Genomic DNA, 16158 nt, shown 5'->3' on the forward strand with positions numbered 1-16158 from the left:
TTTCTTTTTTGTTTGAAAATAATTTTTTAAACTGAAAATTGTGCTATTTTTGGTTGAAAATTTATTTCTTTTTATTTAAAAATTCATCTTTTTGCTTAAAAATCATATTTTTTCTCTTTCTGGCTGAAAAATCTTTTTATGTTGAAAATTCGTCTTCTTTGGATGAATTCAACTGTTTTTTATTAAAAATTAAATTAATAAATAAAAATGAAAAATCTCCTGGTTGCTTTAAAAATTAAAAATTTTTTTGATAAATATATTTTTTTTCAGTGGCTGAAAAGTTAATTATTTCATTTTTAGTTGAAATTGATATTTTTTGTTCAAAATTTAACTATTTGGTTGAAAAATTGAATTTTTTTAGTTGAAAATTGAACTATTTTTAACTTAAAAGTTAAGCACTGTATTTTTGGTCGAAAATTTATCTTTTTAGTTGACAAACTAATCTTTCTAACTTAAAATTGAACTATTCTATTGAAAATTCATATATTTGGTTAAAAATTCATCTTTTTCGTTGAAAATTTAAGTATTCCAGTTGAATATTCATCTTCTTTATTTCAAATTTAAATATTTCAATTGACTTTTTAACTAAAAATATAACCACTTAACTATTCGAATTGAAAATTTATCATTGCAGTTCAAAATTCATTATTTTGGTTAAAAAATTAATCTTTCTAGCTTAGAATTCAACTATTTTTTTAAAAATTCATGTATTTTATTGAAAAATATTTTATTTTTTGGTAGAAAATTAATGTATTTGTTAAAAAAATTCATCTTTTTTGTTGCAAATTAAAGTATTCCAGTTGAATATTCATCTTCTTTATTTTAAATTTAAATATTTCAATTGACTTTTTAACTAAAAATATAACCACTTAACTATTCGAATTGAAAATTTATCATTGCAGTTCAAAATTCATTATTTTGGTTAAAAAATTAATCTTTCTAGCTTAGAATTCAACTATTTTATTGAAAATTTATGTATTTTATTGAAAAATATTTAATTTTTTGGTCGAAAATTAATGTATTTGTCAAAAAAATTCATCTTTTTTGTTGAAAATTAAAGTATTCCAGTTGAATATTCACCACAAATTTTTGTTTGAAAATTTAACCTTGCTAGTTTGAAATTTAAATATTTTCTTGAAAATTTGTCTTTTATTGATGAAAATTCAATCACTCTTGTTAAAGATTCATAATTTGAGTTGAAAAATCATCTTTTTGGTTTCAAATTTAACTATTCCAGTTAAAGATTAATCATTTTAGTTAAAAATTAATCTTTCGAGCTTAAAATTCAACTATTTTTTAAAAAATTCATGTATTTTATTGAAAATTATTTTATTTTTTGGTAGAAAATTAATCTACTTGTTTAAAAATTCATCTTTTTCGTTGAAAATTAAAGTATTCCAGTTGAATATTCACTTTTTAAAATTGTAAATTTAACTATTCCAATTTATTTTTTAACGAATAATTTAACCACTATATTTTTGGTTGAAATTTGATCTTTTTTAGTTTGAAATTGAACTATTTGTTTGAAAATTTGTCTTTTTGTGTTGAAAATTCAATCACTCTTGTTAAATATTCATAATTTTAGTTGAAAAGTCATCTTTTTGGTTTCAAATTTATTTATTCCAGATAATGATTCATCATTTTAGTTAAAAATTAATACACTTAGCTTAAAATTCAAATATTCTATTGGAAGTTCATATATTTGGTTTAAAAATCTTTTTTTTTTGTAGAAAATTGATAATTTTGTTTGAAAAATTATCTTTTTACTTGAAAATAGAAGTATTCCAGTCAATTCCAGTTGAATATTCACCTTTTTCATTATAACTTCAACTATCCAATTGATTTTTTAACTAAAAATTTAACGACTGTATTTTTGGTTGAAAATTTATCTTTTTTAGTTCGAAATTTAACTACTTGATTGAAAATTTGTCTTTTTTAGTTGAAAATTCATGTATTTTTTTGAAAAATGTTATCTTTTGGAAAAAAAAAAAAATTTTTTGTTTGAAAATTGAACTATTTAAATGTTAATTTATCATTTTAGTTCAAAATCAATCCTTTTAGTTCGAATAAAATTATTTCGTTGAAATCTAGTGAAAAATAAAGAAGGTTTTTTCACAGTTTATAATTAATCTTTTCCAGTTGGCGATTCATCATTTTAGTTGAAAATTCATGATTTTTTGAAATTTTGTTTCTTTTTCTTTCAAAATTAATCTTCTTAAATGAAAATTAAACTATTCCATTTTTGTTTGAGTGTTGATCTTTTTTAGTTCAAAATTTAAATATTTGGTTGAAAATTAGTCTTTTTAGTTTGAAAGTTGAACTATTTCCTTGATATTTCATGTATTTTATTAAATAATCGTATTTTTTGTGGAAAATTAATCTTCTTGTTTCAAAATTCATCTTTTTCGTTGAAAATTCAAGTATTTCAGTTAAATATTCATCTTTTTTATTTAAAATTCAACTATTTCAATTGAAAATTTATCATTTTAGATCAAAATTCATCACTTTCGTTGAAAATTCTATTTTTTGTTGTTGTACATTAATGTTTTTAACTAAAAATTTAACTATTTGATTGCAAATTTGTCCTTTTTTAGTTAAAAATTCAACCATTGTTCTTGGAGATTTGTATATATTAATTCTTTTTTTAATTTAACTTATCCTACTAAAAAATAAAAAATGTTTTGATTTAAAATATAAACTACTACATTTCTCGATCAGAATTCATCTTTTTGGGAATAAAACTTTAATCACTTGGTTGAATGTTTGAATCTTTTGTTAATAATTAATTTTTTGGCGGTAGATTCATCATTTTAATTAAAAATTCCTCTCTGGTTGAAAAATGAAATATTTTCTTGAAACTGCGTTTTTTCTTTTGCTGAAAATTTAACTATTTTAATTGATACTTTAGCTATTTTGTTGAAAAGTAATTAATTTTATTAACTGAAAACGTAACTATTGCAGTTACAAATCCCATAATTTTTGTTAAAGTTCATCAGTTCAATTGAACATTAATTTTTTTAACTAAAAATTTTTAGTTGAAATATGATATTTTTTAGTTGAAGTTCGTCGTTTTTTTTGTTGCTTTTTTTGGTTTAAAATTCAATTATTTCAGTTAAAGATTCATCATTGTAACTATGTGTAACTATTTTGTTGAAAATTAGGTTTTTTTGATAGAATATTATTATTCTTAACTGCAAATATAACTATTTTAATTAAATATTTGATCACTTTTGCAGAATATTCATAAGTTTTATTAAAAATTAATTTATTCCATTTTTGGTAAAAAGTTGATCTCGTTTAGTTAAAAATTCTGCTGTTTCGTTAAAAATATCTCTTTTTTTTTGTTGAAAATTCAAATATTATTTTGAAAATTCACGTATTTTGTTGGAAAATTCTTTTTATTCCGTAGGAAATTATTCTTCCTATTAAAAAATTAATCTTTTTCGTTGACAAATTACGTATTTCAGTTAAATATTCATCTTTTTACTTTAAAATTCAACTGTTCCCGTTGAAGATTTATCATTTTAGTTCAAGCGTCATCACTTTGGTTGAAAATTAACCCATTCTATTTTTTTTTTTTCAGTTAAAAAATTAAACTAAATGGTTGAAAATTGGTCTTTTTTAGTTAAAAATTCAACTGCTTTGTTGAAAATTAATATAATTTGTTGAAAAATCTTATTTTTTGGTAGAAAATGAATCTTTTTGTTTAAAAAATTAATCTTGTTTTGTTAAATTCCACCTTTTTGGTTGAAAATTAAAGTAATCCAGTCAAATATTCATAATTTTAGTTCAATATTAATCATTTTTAGTTAAAAATGAAAATATTTGATCATTCATCTGTTGTGTTGAAAATGCAATATTTTTACTTGAAATTCTAGGAATTTGAAGCATTTTAAATTGATTTAAATATAAAATTCATACAAATTTTACTCAAAAAAATATATTTTCCTATTTTCGTGAAGAATTTCCTTATTTCCCCCTTTGTTACAAGATATCTGCTAACCTGGAAAATATTTTTCATTCCTGGAAAAAGCATGAAATTGTCAGAGATTTTTTTTTTTATCGAATTTAAGCAGAAACCCTGAATTTTCAGGGTTGGCCGCTGGACCGGCAATTGAATTTTCCAGACTGATAATTCGACTATCTTCACAAAAGTTCGTCTTTTGGCTTGAAAATTCTACCATTTTTTAAAATTACAACTGTTTTTGGTTGAGGTTTAATATCTTTTCTTTGAAAATTCGACCGTTGAATTGAAAATTCAATTATTTTACGCAGAATGAATATTTTTGGTAAAAAATTCAACTGTTGTTTATTATTTGTCTTCTTGGATAAAAAAATCGTCTTTATGGATCAAAAATTCATCTTTATTGGTTGAAAGTCAACTGATTTGTTGAAAATTTAACTATCCTCTAAAAAATTCTCCTTTTTGCTTGAAAATTTAACTTTTTGGTTAAAAATTAAATAGGTTTTTTTATTTTTCGTCTTTTTGGGTATAAAATTCGTCCTTATGGATTAAAGATTCATCTTTATTTGCTAAAAAGGAACTTTTTTTTTGAAAATTTAACTTCTTGAAAAAAATTCGTCTTTTTGCTTGAAAATTTAACTTTCCAGACTGATATTTCAACTGTTTCCTAAAAATTTTTTCATTTTTCATTAAAAACTTAACCATTTTTTTGAAGATACAACTGTTTTTGGTTAAGGTTTAATCTTTTTTATTTGTAAAATTTGACCATTAGATTATTAATTTTTTAGTTAAAAAGATTAATTTTGAAGAAAAAAAGGACTAATTTTCAACGAAATCATTTATTTATTAACACAAGAAACAAATTTTCAACTGGAATAGATGAATCTTTAGCATAAAAAAATGAGTTTTTCACGAAAGAGTTTAATCATAATAATAAATTTAAATTTTTTTCAAAGAAAATTAACTTTTTTTAAACTTAGACTTTTCAACAACATACATTTTTAACGAATTCAGTTCCGAACTAAAAAAGATCAGTTTTCAACAAAAAATGAAATAGTTAAATTATCAGTTAAAAAGATTAATTTTGAACAAACACAAAAAATAATTTTCAACAAAATAATTCATTTTTTAAGGAAAGAAACGAATTTTCAACTGAAATAGATGATGAATCTTTCAAATAAAATAGAATGAATTTTTAACACAAGAGTTTAACCGTCAATCAAGTAGTTTTATTTATTTTTTAAATGTTGAATTAAAATAATGAACATTTAACTGAAATACTCAAATTTTCATCCAAGAAGATAAATTTTCAAACAAAACCGACGACTTTTCAACGAAATATTTCCACTTTTAATTGTAAAAGAAAAAATTTGTTACTAAATAGTTGAATTTTGAACTAAAAAGATCAATTTTTAAATCAAAATTAAATTGTATAGTTTTTTTTTATAATTTTGTTAAATTTTTAATCTTGTTTTTGACGATTCAAAAAAATTCGATTCCTTGCAAAAAAATATTTGTAAAAAATTTGTAAATCGTTTTTTGTTAAATAAATTTTGTTTCACTTGTGGATTAAAAATGCATCTTTCTTTACTGAAAATGAACTTTTTTGTTTTGAAAATGGAACAATATTCTAAACAAATCTGTCTTTTTTCTTGAAAATTTAACTATTTGGTTGAAAATTAAACTATTTTGTTGGAAAAATTAACTTTTCAGACTGATAGTTTTACTGTCTTCTAACAAATTTGTCATTTTTTATTGAAAATTCAATCTTTTTTTTTAAAGATACAACTGTTTCTGGTTAATGTTTAATCTTTGTTTATTTGTAAAATTCAACTATTGGATTAAAAATTTAATTATTTTGTTCGGGATTTTTTCTTAAAAATTAAACTGTTTTGTTTATTATTCGTCTTTTTGTCTAGAAAATTGGCCCTTATGGATTAAAAATTTATATTTCTTTGTCGAAAATGAACAGTTTTTGAAAATTGAACAATATTCTAAAGAAACCTGGTTTTTTTTTCTTAAAAATTAAACTATTTTGTTGGGAAATTTATCTTTTCAGGCTGATAATTCAGCTGTCTTCTAATAAATTTGTGATTTTTGATTGAAAATCAAACCATTTTTTTTTTTTTTTGAAGATACAATTGTTTCTGGTTAAGGTTTAATCTATTTTATTTGTAAAATTCGACATTGGATTAAAAATTGATATTTCTTTGCCGAAAATGAACCTTTTTTTTTGAAAATTGAACAATATTCTAAACAAATTTGGCTTTTTGCTTGAAAATTTAACTATTTGTTTGAATATTAAACTATTTGGTTGGAAATTGAACTTTTCAGGCTAATAATTCAGCTGTTTTCTAACAAAGTTGTGATTTTTTATTGAAAATACAATCTTTTTTTTTTTTTGAAAGATACAACTGTTTCTGGTTAAAGTTTAATCTTTTTTATTTGTGAAATTCGACCATTGGATTGAAAATTCAATTATTTTTTTTAGAGTTAATCCTTTTTGTTAAAAATTACATTGTTTTGTTTATTATTCGTCTTTTTGGGTAGAAAATTCATCATTATGGATTAAAAATGCATGTTTCTTTGCTAAAAATAAACTTTTTTTTTGAAAATTGAAAAATATTGTGAGAAAATCTGTCTTTTTGCTTAAAAATTTAACTATTTGGTTGAAAATTAAAGTATTTTGTTGGAAATTTAACTTTTCAGGCTGATAATTCAGCTGTCTTCAAACAAATTTGTGATTTTTTATTGAAAATCCAACCATTTTTTTTTAAGATACAACTGTTTCTGGTTAAGGTTTAATCTTTTTTATTTGTAAAATTCTACCATTAGATTAAAAATTCAATTATTTTTGTCAGAGTTTATCCTTTTTGTTACAAATTAAACTGCTTTATTTATTATTCGTCTTTTTGGGTAGAAAATTGGCCCTTGTGGATTCAAAATTTATATTTCTTTGCCGAAAATGAACTTTTTTTTGAAAATTGAACAATATTCTAAACAAATCTTTCTTTTTGCTTGAAAATTTCACTATTTTGTTGGAAATTTATCTTTTCAGACTGATAATTCGGCTGTCTTCTAACAAATTTGTGATTTTTGATTGAAAATCCAACCATTTTTTTTAATGATACTTCTATTTCTGTTAATTTTTCATCTTTTTTATTTGTACAGTTCTACCATTGGATTAAAATTTCAATTATTTTCTTCAGAGTGTATCCTTTTTGTCACAAATTAAACTATTTTGTTTATTGTTCGTCTTTTTGTGTAGAGAATTCGCCCTTATGGATTAAAAATGCATCTTTCTTTGCCGAAAATGAATTTTTTTTAAATTGAACTTCTTAAAGAAAGTTCGTCTTTTTGTTTGAAAATTTAACTATTAGATTGAATAAAATGTTAAAAATGAATCTTCCTGAAGTTAAAAAATTAATGTAAATTATAAACTTCTCTAATTTGAAAATAAATCTTTCTTGGCTGAAAATTAAAATTTTTTATAAATTGAACTATCTTCTAAAAAATTCGTCTTTTTGCTTGAAAATGTAACTGTTTAGTTCAAAATAGATCTTTTAAGTTAGAAGTAGTAGATGTTTCAAGATTTTGAAATAAACTTTTGACGAATTTTACGGATTTTAAAACTATTTAAAATAAAAATAATTAAACAATTAATTTAAGAAGTGTTCTCAGCGAACCGGGAAATGACCGGGAATTGTTATTTAATTACAGATATCATTTTTTTATCCAATGGAGGCATACGTGGAGGGATCTGCTGTGGAAGAAGCCAGAATGGAAGAAGCTGCAGTTGAAGAATCTGCAGTTGTAGAACCTGCAGCTGAAGAAGCTTCAGTGGATTTTCCAATTTCTCTGGCAGACATACCAACTCCACAAGATCCGGAAGATAGCAAAAGTCAAATTGCAGACGATGATTCGATCAAAACAGAAAGCCCCAAGCCCCTTAAACCTGTGCTTGGGAAACTGCAGGCTAAAAAACGGTTGATGGCATTTGCTAAAATGTACAACGTTATTCCTAGTTCAGCTCCTAAAGTTCCAAAGTTAAAAAATAAAGCACAAAATAAGAAGAATTCAGAGGAAGGCAAACATAAAAGTAAGTTAAAACAACTTCATTTTTTGGAAATGCTTGAAAAAATGAAAATTAGTGATTTTTTTTTACAAGCAACGGATTTTTCCTTTTTTTTAACTAACCCTTTTGCTCATTTTTTCGCTTAAATGCAAATTGAATTAATAAAATCCAATAATAAAGTTCAATCATTTTTTTGTCGAAAGGTAATTCTTTTAAATTGAAAATTCTACGGTTATATTTTTGTTTCAGCATTTTTCTTTTTCTTGTTTTGTTAAAAATTATATTATTTGATTGAAGATTTAATTATTGGGTTGAAAATGAATTGTCTGAATTAAAAATTTAGGTAAGCAATTTTTTTACCTGAAAATTGATCGTTTTTAGTTGAGAATTCATATTTTTTGGTTGAAAAATTAACTACTTGGTTGAAAGTATAACTATTTTCTTGAAAAGTTTTTTTTTTTTTTTTAATTCAGAATTAATTTTTTTTTAACTGGAAATTTAACTATTCCATTTTGAGTTAAAAATTGTTAATTTTAACTTGAAAATTCAATTATTCGGTTGAAAATTTATGCATTTTTTGTCATCTTGTCTTTTCTGTAGGAAATTAATGTTCTTGATTAAAAATTCAAACACTCGGTTTAAAGTTTAATTACTTTGTTAAAAATTAATTATTATCATTTTAATAATTATTTAATTAATAATATTATTTATTATTCATTATTTTCATGATTTATTTTAATTGTTATAATTATTATAATTAATTATGGGGCGTTGGAGATCAATTTTTTTTTACTGCAAATTTGACTTCCATTTTTTTAAATAGATCGTTTTTAGTTGAAAATTTAACCATTTTGTTGAAAATAAACTTTTTTAATGATAATTTAATCTTTTTTAGAAAGTTCATCTATGGTTTAAAAATTTAAATCTTTTATTGCAAATTTGGCTTTTTGGTTTGAAAATGTTATTATTGCGGTAGAAAATTCAACAATTTGGTTTATATATATATTTTTTTCTTAAATGAACAATCTTTTTTGGTCGAAAATTAATCTATTTCGGTAGAAATTTGATCTTTTTTTGGTTAAAAATGATATTATTTGAGTCAAGATTTAATTATTGAGTTGAAAATTAAGTTTATGTATTTAAAATGCATGTAATCAATTTTTTTACCTGAAAATTGATTGTTTTAGTTGATAATTCAACTACGTATTCAATTTTTCATTGAGAATTCTTTCTTTTTGGTTGAAAAATTAACTACTTGGTTGAAAGTTTAACTATTTTGTTGAAAATTCGTTTTTTTTTTTAAATTAAGAATTAATTTTTTTTAACTGAAAATTCAACCATTTTGTTGAAAATAAACTTTTTTATTGACAATTCCATCTTTTTTAGAAAGTTCATCTATGGTTTAATTGACGTACTTTTTTTAAAATTAATTTTATTAGTTAAAGAATATCCACATCTATGGCTGAGACTTTAACTATTTTGGGGAAAATTTAATTTTTTATTTGTTTATAATTCATTTCTTGTAATGAAAAATTAATTTTTCCATGGTGTATTAAAAATTCCTCGTTTTTAGTTTAGAATTCAACAATTTTGATGAAAATGAAATATTTTGTTGAAAATTTAACTATTTTTTTTAGAAAGTACATCTCTGGTTTAAAAATGCAACTCTTTTGTTGAAAATTTGACTTTTTGGTTTGTAAATGTTATTATTTTGGTATAAAATTCAAAAATTTTGTTTACATATTTTTTTTCTCTCAAATGAAAAATCTTTTTTAGTCGAAAATTCATTTATTTCGTTAGAAATTTGATCTTTTTTGGTTAAAAGTGCAACTATTTTGTTAAAAATTAATCTGCTCTTGTTGAGGATTAAATTGTGTTCTTAAAAATACGTTTTTTTTTTAGTTACATTTTTTAATTGAAAATTTAACTATTCTAATTATGGTTGAAAATTGATCATATTTGTTTGCAAATTAAACTATTTGGTTAACAATCTTTTGCATTTTGTTTTAAAATCGTATTTTTTCGTAGAAAATTAATCTTCTTGATTGAACTTTTTGATTGAAAGATGACTTACTTTTTTTAAAATTAATTTTATTAGTTGAAGAATATCCATATCTTTGGCTGAAACTTTAACTATTTTGGGGAAAATATAATTTTTTATTTGTTTAAAATTCATTTCTTGTTATAAAAAATTAATTTTTCCGTTATGTATTAAAAATTACTCCTTTTTAGTTTAAAATTCAACAATTTGGTTAAAAATCAACTGTTTTGTTTAAAATTCAACTATTTTTTTAGAAAGATCTTTTACGTTTGGAAATTCATCATTTTAGTTAAAAAATTAATCTTTCTAGCTTAAAATTCAACTATTTAATTGAAAATTCATGTATTTTATTGAAAAATATTTTATCTGTTGGTAGAAAGTTTATCTATTTCTTTAAAAATTAATTTTTTCGTTGAAAGTTAAAGTATTCCGGTTGAAAATTTAACTTTTTTAGTTTAAAATTTAAATATTTGCTTGAAAATTTGTCTTTTTTGTTGAAAATTCAATCACTCTTGTTAAAGATTCATAATTTTAGTTGAAAAATCATCTTTTTGATTTCAAATTCAACTATTCCAATTAAAGATTTATCATTTTAGTTAAAAATTAATCTTTGTAGCTTAAAATTCATCTGTTTTATTGAAAATTCATGTATTTTGTTTGAAAAATCGTGGTTTTTGGTAGAAAATTATTCTTGTTGTTTGAAAATATATTTTTTTTATTGAAAATGGAAGTGTTCCAGTTGAATATTAATATTCTTGATTTATATTTAACTGTTCCAATTGGAGAATTATTATTGCAGTTCAAAATTCATCATTTTAGTTAAAAAATTAATCTTTTGTTGTAAAATTCGCTTCTTGGTTAGAAAATTTTATTATATTGGTAGAAAATTTAACAATTTGGTTTATATGTTTTTTTTTTCTTTTGAATGAAATATCTTTTTTGATCGAAAAATCATCTATTTCGGTAGAAATTTGATCTTTTTTGGTTAAAAGTGCAACTATTTTGTTAAAAATTAATCTGCTCTTGTTGAGGATTAAATTGTGTTCTTAAAAATGCATTTTTTTTAGTTACATTTTTTAATTGAAAATTTAACTGTTCTAATTATGGTTGAAAATTGATCATATTTGTTTGAAAATCAAATTATTTGGTTAAAAATATTTTGTATTGTGTTTTAAACTAGTTTTATTTGTTTAAAATTAATATTCTTGTGATGAAAAATTAATTTTTCCATGGTGCATTGAAAATTGCTCGTTTTTAGTTTAAAATTTAACAATTTGGTTCAAAATGAACTATTTTGTTGAAAATTCAAGCATTTTTTAGAAATATCTTTTATGTTTTAAAACTCTATTATTTTGATTTATAAAATCGACAATTTAGTTGAAATATTTTTTTTCTCTGGAATGAAAAATCTTTCTTGGTAGAAAAATCAATTGTGTCTGTTAAAAATTCGTTTTCTAATTTTTTTTCACTGAAAACTTAACTGTTCTAATTTTGGATGAAATGTTATCTTTTTTGGTTGCACATTCAACTATTTATATGAAACTGCAAATATTCGGTTAAAAATTTATGTATTTTTTGGTAGAAAATTAATCTTCTTGATGTAGCATTTAACAATTTGGTTGAAAGTTGAATTAATTTAAAAAAAATTAATTTTATTAGTTGAATAATATCCATATCTGCTTGAAAATATAACTATTTTGGTGAAGATTAATTTTTTACTTGTTTAAAATTAATTTTTTATTATTGAAAATTTAATTCTTCCATTATATATTGAAAATTGTTAGGTTTTAGTTTATAATTCACAATTTTGTTGAAATAATGTATGGTTAAAAATTCCTATTTAATTATTTTTTTTTAAACTGAAAATTTAACAATTCCATTTTTGGTTGAAAATTAATCTTTCTTGGTTAGAAATTCAACTATGTGGTTGAAAATGTATGTATTTTGATGTAAACTAGTATTTTTGATAGGAAATTAATCTTCTTGAATAAAACAGCAATTTTTAAAAATAATTTTAAATCTGAATTAAAATATGAGAATTAAAAAATCCCTATTTCAAGTCAGAAATCGTCGCAATAGGAAACTTTTTTCTTGCAAATTTTGCAAAAAAGCGAGTTACTATTTTTGAATTATAATAGAAAATTTTTAACTAAATATAATTCTGTCTTGGATCAGGAAATTTTGAAAATGAATTAAATTGTCATTTGGTATAGCAAATTTTTCAAGAGCATTGTAATTCTAAGTTTGGACAAGGAATAAATAAATCAATTATTTAAAAAAATCCCGTAAAGAATTATAATTTTGATTTCTGAATAGGAAATTTCGTAAAGAATTAAAGTTTTATCTTGGTAACGGTAATTTTTGGCATGCAATGTTAAATTTTGGAAAATAATTTTTATTGTAATTTATAAAAGAAGAGAATTTACCAAAATTATCCAAAATTAAATAAAAATTTGCCAGAAATTGAAACTTCTCTCCTCTAAATTTTATAAAAGGACAGTTACTATATTTCTGAATTATAATAGAAAATATTGTGAATAAATATAGTTTTGTCTTGAAATAGGAAAGTCAGAATTATGCGTCTTTTGCAAAATTCCACGTTCCGAATCAGAAATTTAAAAAAAAAATATTTAGATATCTCTTGAAATTTTTAAAAATCGTTTGAATACATTAAAATCTTTTGATCTTTCTCAAATTGATTGAAAAAAATTAAGAATTGGCCGAGAATTTAAAATCATTTACCGAACAGACACCTCGATAATTAATTAGTCAAGTTACTATATTTTTTATTGTTTATTTTCAGAGGAAGAAAAGATATTGGCCATTGAAGAAATTGTGAGGGAGGAGAGCAAACATAAGTTGCTACTAGCCCAAACTTTAGCAGGTATTTATATTATTAATAATAATGCGACTCTTTTCAATATTTAAACAACGACACATTTTAAATCCGATTTTTTAATTTTTAATTTTATGTACAAGTATTATTATTATTCTTTTCGTTCATTTAACGTGGATTATAATATTCTTTATACCAGTGGAATTTGAATCTATTGAAACAAAAATTATTTTTATTTTTATAATTTTTGTTATATCCTTAATTTATAAGTTAATTAAGTTTATAAAGAATTTATTTTAAAGAAAATTATACGTGCTTGGCTCGGATCGTACGACTTTTTATTTATTTTTTTTATCTTAAATGTCAATAATCGACTTGTTTTCATTCTTTTGTTTCATTTTCAGATTTTAATTTGAATGAAATTTTTTATTTTGATATTCAAAACTAATAAAAATGGTACCACTTTAATGGAGAACATAAAAAAATTTAATAATTTCTCATTACTCAGAAAATTTTTAATTACTAGTGTTTGAAATTTAATAGTTTTTAATTTCGTGAATCCGTATTCAAAGTTGTATTTTTTTTCTAATTGTAAGCCCTAAAAGTTGGACATTTTCAAGTCGAAAATATTCAAATTAAGATTTCCAATTCAATTACGGTCTTCACGTTTTTCTTCATTAAAAAAAGAGTTTCTCTTTTGTCCCTGTATTCCAGAAATTTCCACGTTTTCTTGTTTTTTCGCTTAAATGCAAACTAAATTAATAGAAATCATTAAGAAAACTCATATTTTTTTGGTAAAAAATTTGACTGTTTTTAATATTCCCCTATTTCGATAGAAATTTCGTCCGTATGGATTGAAAATTTGTCTTTTTTCATTGAAAATTCATCTTTTTTAAGTGAAAATTAAATTTTTTGTTGAAAATTTAACTGTCTTTTAAAAAATTTATCTTTTTTGAATAAAAGTTGGATTATTTGTTTAAAAATTCATCCATTTTGTTGAAAATTCGTCTTCTTGTTAAAAATTCAACTGTTTTGTTAAAAATTAATCTTTCTTGGTTAAAAACAATGTATTTGTTGAAAATTGAACTTTCCAGGGAAATAATTCAACTGTTTTCTCAAATTTTTTTGAATTTGGTTTGAAAATTCAATTATTTTGTTAAGAATTCATCTTTTTCGTAAAAAATTCAATTGTTTTGTTGATTATTGGTCCTTGTGGATAGAAAATTGGTCCTTATGGATTGGAAATTCATATTTTTATTGAAAATGAACATTTTTGTTGAAATTTTAAATGGTTTTTAAAAAATTGATCTTTTTGGATAAAAATTCAACTATTTGTTTGAAAATTTATCATTTTTCGTAAAAAATGCAATTGTTTTGTTCATTATTGGTCCTTTTGGATAGAAAATTTGTCCTAATGGATTGAAAATTCATCTTTTTTCATTCAAAATGAACTTTTTTGTTAAAAATTTAACTGTCCTTTAAAAAAATGATCTTTTTGAATAAAAATTCGATTATTTGTTTAAAAATTCATCTATTTTGTTCAAAATTCGTCTCTTTGTTAAAAATTAATCTTTCTTGGTTAAAAACAATGTATTTGTTGAAAATTGAACTTTCCAGGGAAATAATTCAACTGTTTTCTCAAATTTTTTTGAATTTGGTTTGAAAATTCAATTATTTTGTTAAGAATTCATCTTTTTCGTAAAAAATTCAATTGTTTTGTTGATTATTGGTCCTTGTGGATAGAAAATTGGTCCTTATGGATTGGAAATTCATATTTTTATTGAAAATGAACATTTTTGTTGAAAATTTAAATGGTTTTTAAAAAATTGATCTTTTTGGATAAAAATTCAACTATTTGTTTGAAAATTTATCATTTTTCGTAAAAAAATGCAATTTTTTTGTTCATAATTGGTCCTTTTGGATAGAAAATTTGTCCTTGTGGATTGAAAATTCATCTTTTTTAATTCAAAATGAACTTTTTTGTTAAAAATTTAATGTCCTTTAAAAAAATGATCTTTTTTGAATAAAAATTCCATTATTTGTTTAAAAATTCATCTATTTTGTTCAAAATTCGTCTCTTTGTTAAAGATTCAACTATTTAGTTAAAAATTAATCATTTTTGGGTAAAAAGCAATCTATTTGTTGAAAATGTAACTTTCCAGACTGACAATTTAATATTTTATTCTCAAAAAATTCGTCTTTTTGGCTTGAAAGTTCAAACATTTCATCGAAAATTCAATTATTTTGTTTGAAATCAATTGAAATTTATCCATTTTTTGGTAAAAAATTCCAAAGTAATTTCAAAGGATTTCCTAACATTGCAAAAGACTTTAAGAGATTTCAAGAAGAGTCACGGGATTTCTTTTACGATGCTTTTACGGGATTTCAAAGAATTTTAAGAAATTTCAAAAGATTCCAGAACATATTCACGGATTCTAGAAGATTTCTTAAGCTTTCGAAATATTTAATGGAATTTCAACAGATACCCAAATATTACAAAGGATTCTAAGAAATTTCGAGCAATTTTTATTACTGAAAATATTTTAACATATTGTAAGGTTTTTCACCAGATTTAGATTTCAAAGATTTCAATGAATTAAAAAGATTTCGCGGAATTTGAAGGATTTAAACTGATTGTTAGAGATCCAAATGAATTTTAAAGGATCATAAGGGATTTTTATGGGATTTTCAAAATTTTAAAGGGGTTTTAAGAAATTATGTACGAAATTGATCGAATTCAAAGGATTTCAAAGAATTTTGACATTATTTTAAATAGCTTTCTAGGGATTAACAACATTTTCATAAGAATTCACAGAATTTCAAAGAATTTAAAGTTTTACACTTCCATTGAAAATTTGTTTTTTTCTTTTTTGAGTAAAAAATGTTTGTTAAAAATTCAACTATTTTGTTGAACATTCGTCGTTTTAGTGTTAAAAATCAACTCCTTCTGTAGAAATTTCAAGTTTTTCGCTTAAAAATGCAACTTTTCCCTTCAAAATTACTCTGTTTTTGTTGAAAATGATATTTTTTGTTAAAAATTCGTATTTTTTGGTTAAAAATGCAACTGTTTGATTGAAAATTTATCCACTTTAGTTGAGGATTTACGTATTTTTTAAAACTCCTTTTTTTTGTTTAATGCAACTGGTTTTTTTTTATTTTATTAACATTTTTTTAAATATGAAAATCATTCCCTAGTTAAAATAAACTAAATTAATAGAGTTCATCAAGAAATTTGATCTATT

General features: G+C 22.0%; 1 protein-coding gene across 1 annotated transcript in view; it reads left to right on the forward strand.

The window, feature by feature from the left end:
- Nucleotides 1-16158, forward strand: part of LOC117182015 (serine/arginine repetitive matrix protein 2-like) — a 112788-nt gene that overhangs the window by 1461 nt on the left and 95169 nt on the right. Inside the window, exons 2-3 of the mRNA XM_033375033.1 lie at nt 7685-8063; nt 12884-12964. Coding sequence (XP_033230924.1) covers nt 7703-8063; nt 12884-12964 — 442 coding nt within the window. The 5' untranslated portion in view covers nt 7685-7702. The remainder of the gene's footprint in view (nt 1-7684; nt 8064-12883; nt 12965-16158) is intronic.

This window comes from Belonocnema kinseyi, chromosome 10 (genome assembly GCF_010883055.1).
Source record: "Belonocnema kinseyi isolate 2016_QV_RU_SX_M_011 chromosome 10, B_treatae_v1, whole genome shotgun sequence".
Classification (NCBI taxonomy): Eukaryota; Metazoa; Arthropoda; class Insecta; order Hymenoptera; family Cynipidae; genus Belonocnema; species Belonocnema kinseyi.